The sequence below is a fragment of the Populus euphratica genome, unplaced genomic scaffold (genome assembly GCF_000495115.2).
Source record: "Populus euphratica unplaced genomic scaffold, PopEup_1.0 scaffold962.1, whole genome shotgun sequence".
Lineage (NCBI taxonomy): Eukaryota > Viridiplantae > Streptophyta > Magnoliopsida > Malpighiales > Salicaceae > Populus > Populus euphratica.
Window position 1 is genome coordinate 58430 of NW_011500820.1, and position 7553 is coordinate 65982.

The 7553-nt window shown below is 34.6% G+C and overlaps 1 protein-coding gene across 1 annotated transcript; it reads left to right on the plus strand.

Annotated features, from left to right (window-relative positions):
- The first annotated feature begins 512 nt into the window (after positions 1 to 512).
- On the plus strand, positions 513 to 6041 carry LOC105116476 (phospholipase D alpha 1). The gene is made up of 4 exons (XM_011013862.1): positions 513 to 775; positions 875 to 974; positions 2856 to 4755; positions 5329 to 6041. Exons 2-4 carry the CDS (start codon positions 882 to 884, stop codon positions 5760 to 5762), a joined length of 2427 nt encoding a protein of 808 aa, XP_011012164.1. The 5' UTR covers positions 513 to 775; positions 875 to 881; the 3' UTR covers positions 5763 to 6041.
- The last annotated feature ends 1512 nt before the right edge of the window (positions 6042 to 7553 follow it).

Here is a 7553-nt window from a genome sequence, read left to right on the forward strand (position 1 = left end):
ATAAAAAAAAATATTTTTAAATAATATTTTGCATCGTTATATAATTTTTTTATATTTTATTCAATCAATTTCATATATATATATATATATTATTGTTTGATTGAATAAAAAATAATAATTTTAATAAAAATATTCAATAATTACAATCGAGTAAATATTTTATGTTATTAGATTAAATATCTTGATTTATTTATATTTTTTAATTTTTTTAATTTTTCTTTATAAAAATATTAAATTAATATTTTTATTTTTTATTTTGATATTAAAAATAAAAATATTATTTTAATATATTTTTAATTAAATAAATTTTATAAGAATACTTTGTATCGCATTAGCAATCATACAAGAAGTGTTTTTATACATTAAATATGAAATCTAAACTTCAAAATACTAGTGTTAATTTTCATGCTAATTTAATTCTAAAATAAATCTTATAATAATTTTTTTTATCATTTTAATTTAAACAACACATGACAGAGATCGGTATGAGTGACTTGACTTGCAACGTGTCTTGTCCTTGAATTTTTTATTTTTTGTTTTTGGTAAGAATCGCCAACAGTAACAACTTGCCTGCCTCGCGAGACGCTCTCTCTCTCTCACTCCCTTTCTCCGCGTAAAGAAACCGGAGGCAGCGTAACCTTGTTTTATTACTTAAATCACATGTGATTAGGATCGGATCCCACAATCTTATTGACCACCTTCGATTCTCTCTCGATCCAAGATTTAGTGATCTCTTTCCTTTCATTTTCACCAGACCTTCTCTCAGTATTCAGTAGTAAGCAGCTCGATTCTACTCTTTTTGTTCATGATCTATCGTTAATTTGCTTTGAAGATTGAATTGATTTTTTTTTTTATGTTTGTGTGTAATGCATAGGGGAGAAATGGCGCAGATTTTGTTGCACGGGAATTTACATGTGACGATCTATGAGGTGGATAAGATCGGGGATGGTGGTGGTCATGGCTTCTTCCACAAGGTCTTTGTCTTATCTTTTTTATGCTATAGATCGATGCTGCTAATTCTGATTACTTCCTTCTTCTTCTTCTTCTTCTTCTTGTTTTTTTGAAAGGAATAGGGAGTTAATCAAGTTTTCAAATACTGATCCTACTGCTTTTATTTTTTTTTGAAAGGATTACATTTTGGTCACAGATCTCTACTCTCTGACCATCTATCGGCTGGTTTTTTTATAAAAGGAATTAATGATAGGGATTGAGTAATGGAAGTGGTTTATTTAATCTGTTTGATGATCTTGGTATATCTTTATTTTATTTTATTTTGTTTATTTATTTATTTGGTGGTAGAGATTTTTTTATTTTTTTAAATACCCTTTTGTTGTTTTTGCTCAGAACTAAGCAAAGCATTTGATATCGAACGTGCTTGTCCTGAAAAATGTGAAAGAAGAGAAATATTAGTGAAAGAAAGAAGGAAACATGATGTTTTAAGATGCCCTCCCCTTTATTTTTATTTTTTTAGAAAGGGAAAACCCATTTTGATTTTTATAAATTCAGTGGAATAAGTACTGCCTTTCTTCACTGGAATGGATTCTCTTGTCAGATTCCTCGGAAGAGAAGGTTATCCACTGAGGCTAACATCGCCACGTGCCATCTCAGGAATACAAATTTTGTTTTGTTGTCTTTGATGCCAAAACTCAAAAATGTTAATTTCTGAGTACTCGTAAGGAAAACACTTAGGTAAACTAGAATGACTTCTCACCGAGAAGTCATATCTTGTGGATTTGTAGTAGATTAAATATGACTGGATCCTTGTTATACCAGTGATTAATGGAAGTTTTTGCATAGATCAGATGTTATACATGTCTGCATGAAGGAATTGCCTCTGTAGGTAGCTCCAAGATACATGCTTATATTAATGCCATCTTCTCTCTCTCTTTTTTTTTTGCTCTGAAGGAGGTTTGAGATTTCACATCCACCCCCTCTTAATGTTTCACATCTTGCTTGCTTATTAAATCAACTTGTTATGATTTTGCATTTATTACTATTATTTCTAGGTGCTGTAAGTGAATACGAGCATCGACACTTACAAACTGCTTCTATGTTGGTTGTGAATTAATCATCTTGTGTTATTCATGTGTTTGATGTTTGACTTTTTATCTATGAAGTTTTAGAAAATATTATTTTGGTCATTACATGTATAAAGGTGTTGAATTAATTGCAAAGTGTGAAAATATTTATTCTTTTTAAGACAGTATTGTTTGTTGGGATTCTTGCATAATAATTTAGTTTAAAGTCTCTGCAACATTTTGCTTACCTTTTTATCCTTTAGTATTTTTTTCATATCACAGTTCAATCTCTCTCTCTCTCTCTCTCTCTCTTAAATACTATACACTTTTATGATATGAATTGGTGAACCTGGACAACATTGCTCTTTACTGTTGGAAATGCTTTTGTTGCATTTTTGTCTTGTTATAAACATTAGCGTCTTTTTACATTGAGAACTCTATGCACTGGATTATATTTTATTTGTAATTCATGCTGTCATATAAACCACCATAAATCTGGTTTGTTTTTTTTGTAAAAGAAAAGCCTCTCTGTTTTTTATGAAAGAAAATATAGTTACAGAAGCTTGTAACATTTTAGCAACCTTTTCTTCTAATAGTGATGTATGTTGCTATTTGGTTCTCTTTCCCCCCCTTGCACCTTTACGATCGGAGAATTTTCTATTTTCCCTTGCTGAAGAGTTTATTCCAATCACTCCAGAGAAGTGATCCAATTTGGATTTTTCCTTGTTCAAGACATCAATTTACCAGTCCTTGTTTTTAACTCACGATTCTTCACATTAGAATTATGTGGTCACTTAATCTATCTTCCCAAGTTTCTAATTGAAATTCTTCTTGTAGCTCGTGGGGAGCATTGGGGAGAAAGTTGGTGTTGGCAATGGAATCAGCAGACTCTATGCAACTATTGATCTAGAAAAGGCTAGAGTTGGGAGGACCAGAATCCTTGAAAATGAAGCAACCAACCCAAGGTGGTATGAGTCTTTTCACATTTACTGTGCTCATATGGCTTCAAATGTTATTTTCACTGTCAAGGATGTTAATCCAATTGGGGCAACCTTGATCGGAAGAGCATATATACCTGTTGAAGAAATCCTAGATGGGGAAGAAATAGATAGATGGGTTGAGATATTGGATGGAGACAAAAATCCAATTCATGCAGGTTCCAAGATCCATGTGAAGCTACAATACTTTGATATCTCAAAAGACCATAACTGGGGCCGTGGCATCAGAGGTTCAAAATATCCTGGAGTACCTTATACATTCTTTTCTCAGAGACAAGGGTGTAGGGTTTCTCTTTACCAAGATGCTCATATACCAGACAAATTTATTCCAAAAATCCCTCTTGCTTCAGGAGAGTACTATGAGCCCCACAGATGTTGGGAAGATGTCTTTGATGCAATTACAAATGCAAAGCACTTGATCTACATCACTGGCTGGTCTGTTTATACTGAAATCAGTCTGGTAAGGGATTCAAGGAGGCCAAAGCCAGGTGGAGACATCACTCTGGGTGAGCTGCTGAAGAAGAAGGCAAGTGAAGGTGTCAGGGTTCTTATGCTTGTTTGGGATGACAGAACCTCTGTTGGTTTGCTGAAAAGGGATGGACTGATGGCCACCCATGATGAAGAAACTGAGCATTACTTCCAGAATACGGATGTGCACTGTGTCTTGTGTCCTCGAAATCCTGATGATGGTGGAAGCATTGTTCAGGATCTGCAAATATCTACTATGTTCACTCATCACCAGAAGATTGTGGTAGTGGACAGTGCAATGCCTAATGGAGATTCCCAGCGGAGGAGAATTGTTAGTTATGTTGGGGGGATTGATCTTTGTGATGGGAGATACGATACCCCCTTCCATTCCCTTTTTAGGACATTGGACACTGCTCACCATGATGATTTTCACCAGCCCAACTTTACCGGTGCTTCGATTCAAAAAGGTGGTCCCAGAGAACCTTGGCATGACATCCATTCCCAGCTTGAGGGACCAATTGCTTGGGATGTCTTGTTTAATTTTGAACAGAGATGGAAGAAGCAAGGCGGTAAAGATTTACTTGTTCAACTGAGAGAACTGGAAGATGTCATCATTCCACCATCTCCAGCTATGTATCCCGATGATCATGAGACGTGGAATGTGCAGTTATTTAGATCCATTGATGGAGGTGCTGCATTTGGTTTCCCGGAGACACCCGAAGATGCAGCCAAAGCTGGGCTTGTCAGTGGAAAGGATAATATCATTGATCGAAGCATTCAGGATGCCTACATTAATGCTATTCGGCGTGCGAAGAATTTCATCTATATTGAGAATCAGTATTTTCTTGGGAGTTCTTTTGGCTGGAGTGCTGATGATATTAAGCCGGAGGACATTAACGCGTTGCATCTAATTCCAAAGGAGCTTTCACTTAAGATAGTTAGCAAGATTGAGGCAGGGGAGAGGTTCACTGTTTATGTTGTTGTTCCAATGTGGCCAGAGGGAATACCAGAGAGTGCATCAGTTCAGGCAATATTAGACTGGCAGAGGAGGACAATGGACATGATGTATAATGATGTCATTCAGGCTCTCAGAGCCAAGGGGCTTGAAGAAGATCCTCGGAACTACTTGACATTTTTCTGCCTTGGGAATCGTGAGGTGAAGAAAAGTGGAGAATATGAACCAGCAGAAAAACCAGAGCCTGATTCAGATTACATCCGGGCCCAGGAGGCCAGGCGCTTCATGATTTATGTTCATGCAAAGATGATGATTGGTAAGCCTGAATTTTCTTTAATTAAGTCTTCCCTGCAAACTAACTGAATATTTACCTTTCAGCACCAATTAACTAACTTTCAACTTCCTCTAGATCTTCAATTTTATGGTCGGCATTGATCTTGTTGCTTGTCTATTTTCACATCACACCAGGAACTGATATTCTTAGTTTCTGACTAGTAGGCATGAAAAGAGATAAGTACTCTGACACTAGTACTTCCTCGCAAAGGAATCAAAGGCTTTCTGGTGGGTGTCCAGTGATGTTGAGGATACCCATAAATTATCCTTTATTTTAAGATTTTCAGGCTACCATAAGGATCTTTTGCTGCATACAAAATGAAGAAAGAAAATATGCACCCAATAAATGACATAGAAAAAAGTATGCCTTATGACTGTAAACTTTAATTTTATCCATGCATGGTGCTCTCATCGTTAATTTTGATATGTTTGTAAACTTTAATTTTATCCATGCATGGTGCACTCATTGTCACTTTTTGATATGTTTGTTTCTTGCCGCTTCACTGTTATTTTTATTGCGTGGTTGTCTCATGGATTTGACACATGACATTTACAGTTGATGACGAATACATCATTATTGGGTCTGCCAACATTAATCAGAGATCCATGGATGGTGCCAGGGACTCTGAGATAGCCATGGGAGGATACCAACCATATCACTTAGCAACCAGGCAGCCTGCACGAGGCCAGATCCATGGATTCCGCTTGGGATTATGGTACGAACACCTTGGCATGCTGGATGACACCTTCCTTAAACCAGAAAATGAAGATTGCGTTAGGAAGGTGAACCAGATTGCTGACAAATACTGGGACTTGTATTCCAGTGAGACGCTTGAGGGTGATCTACCAGGTCATTTGCTCCGTTACCCCATTGGAATTTCCAGCGACGGAAATGTTACAGAACTGCCTGGAACAGAGTTCTTCCCTGACACAAAGGCTCGTGTTCTCGGTGCCAAATCTGATTACATGCCTCCCATCCTTACTACTTAACAACTCCAACACAAAGGCTCCTGTTCTCGGTGCCAAATCTGATAACGTGCCTCCCATCCTTGCTCCGATTTTATAGTTCCAGTAGCAGAATAATAAATAATGTTATGTGTCAGCCTGCTGGGGTGCTATTTTATTTTATTTTTTCTGCCAGATTGTTCATATCAGGATTTACAGAGATGTAACGATATGGGGTGAATGTTAATGCTGACTGTTTTGAACTTGTAAGCTTGTTGTACTGGTTGATGTATGTTTGATATGGTGCCAGATTTTGTTGTAGCAGATTATTGTTCGGTTTTTTTTTTTTTTTTGCCTGCATGCTATGCTCTAAGAAAAATGGAATAGTTGCCATTTCTCCAAAGTAAAAGATTTTTTGGAGATTTTTGTCATAGGAAGCATTTACTTAAAAGATCATGTCATGATATGCATGATACTGAATATCGGAGCTATTTTTTAGAGTTGAAGGTTGTTTTGAATTTTATTATAAAGTTATGATTTGGTATGGAGGGTATGGATAAAAGTTAAAATAAAAAAAATTATTTATACAATGAAAAGATTAATTATACAATGAAAAGATATATTATTTTTAGTATATTTTATCTATAGTAAGTTGTATTATAATTAATTATTATATTTAGATCATGTATTTTTGTTAGTATTATTTAATGTTTAAAGTAAATTTTCATTAGTAATTTATGAGGTGGTTTTAATTTTAGAATAATATTTATTTTTTATTTTGTTTTTTTAATATTTAAGGGTATATTTTATGGTATAATTCTATACCATCAAATAATAAAATCTATAGCTAATTCTTAACGTTATATATTAATTAAACAAAATGATTGTTAAGGGATTTTTAGTATTTTGATCAAATCCTAAGAATAATTATAAAATGTTTATGATATTTATTTTATATTTCTGAAAACATGATAAAAACATGATTTTTTTTAAACAATGTACATGAAAAACCTTTAGAGAAAAATGAGGGATTTTTTTTAAAAATATTTAGAGAAAAATTAAGTATTTTAATATTGAATCCGTATCATATAATTTAAGTCTATAAACCCATATTATGAAGACAAAAATCTATTTTCGTGTTTTATGGAATAAGGAAACTTTTTTGTATGTTTAGGATTTTTTTGAAATTTGTTCAAGGAAAATTAGGTATTTTTAATACTAGATCCGTATCTTATGGTGTAAGTTTTCGGATCAATATTAAACAAAATTATTAGAAAAACACATAAAGGACCCATAAATATTTTTAAAATAGTGCTTGAATTTTCTTTCCCCTAGATTTTCTTGATAATTTTAAAGGTTTGTTTGGCTACACACTAATAAAGACAAAATAAAATTGAAGGAAAAGGACTAGTATGTGTTTGCTAAACATGTCTTTAGTCTAAGGTTAGAGGCATTAAAAATGCTTTAAGGGTGTGTTTGAAAAATATGCCCTAAGTAACCAAACAAGGCCTTATGTCTTAAGACAAAAGGTGGCATATCAAACATGCCCTTAAGGTTGGGTTTGGACTTGACTTAGTCAGATTGAGTGTGCCTATTAGACCTGGAGTCTAATAGGCGCATTCGGGCTGGATTTAGGCTCAACCTAATATGATTTGTTAGGCTAATAAACAACCTAACGCGCTCTCTTTTTTGTTTTGCGAGTTAGACCCAATCTAACCACATGAGCTGGGATGAAACAAAAGTCCAACCCGTTATTTAGCCACCACAAGCCTACGCCAGTGGTGGTTGGTGAATGCTAGTAACTTGAATTATTTTTTCATATTACTGGCATGCTTT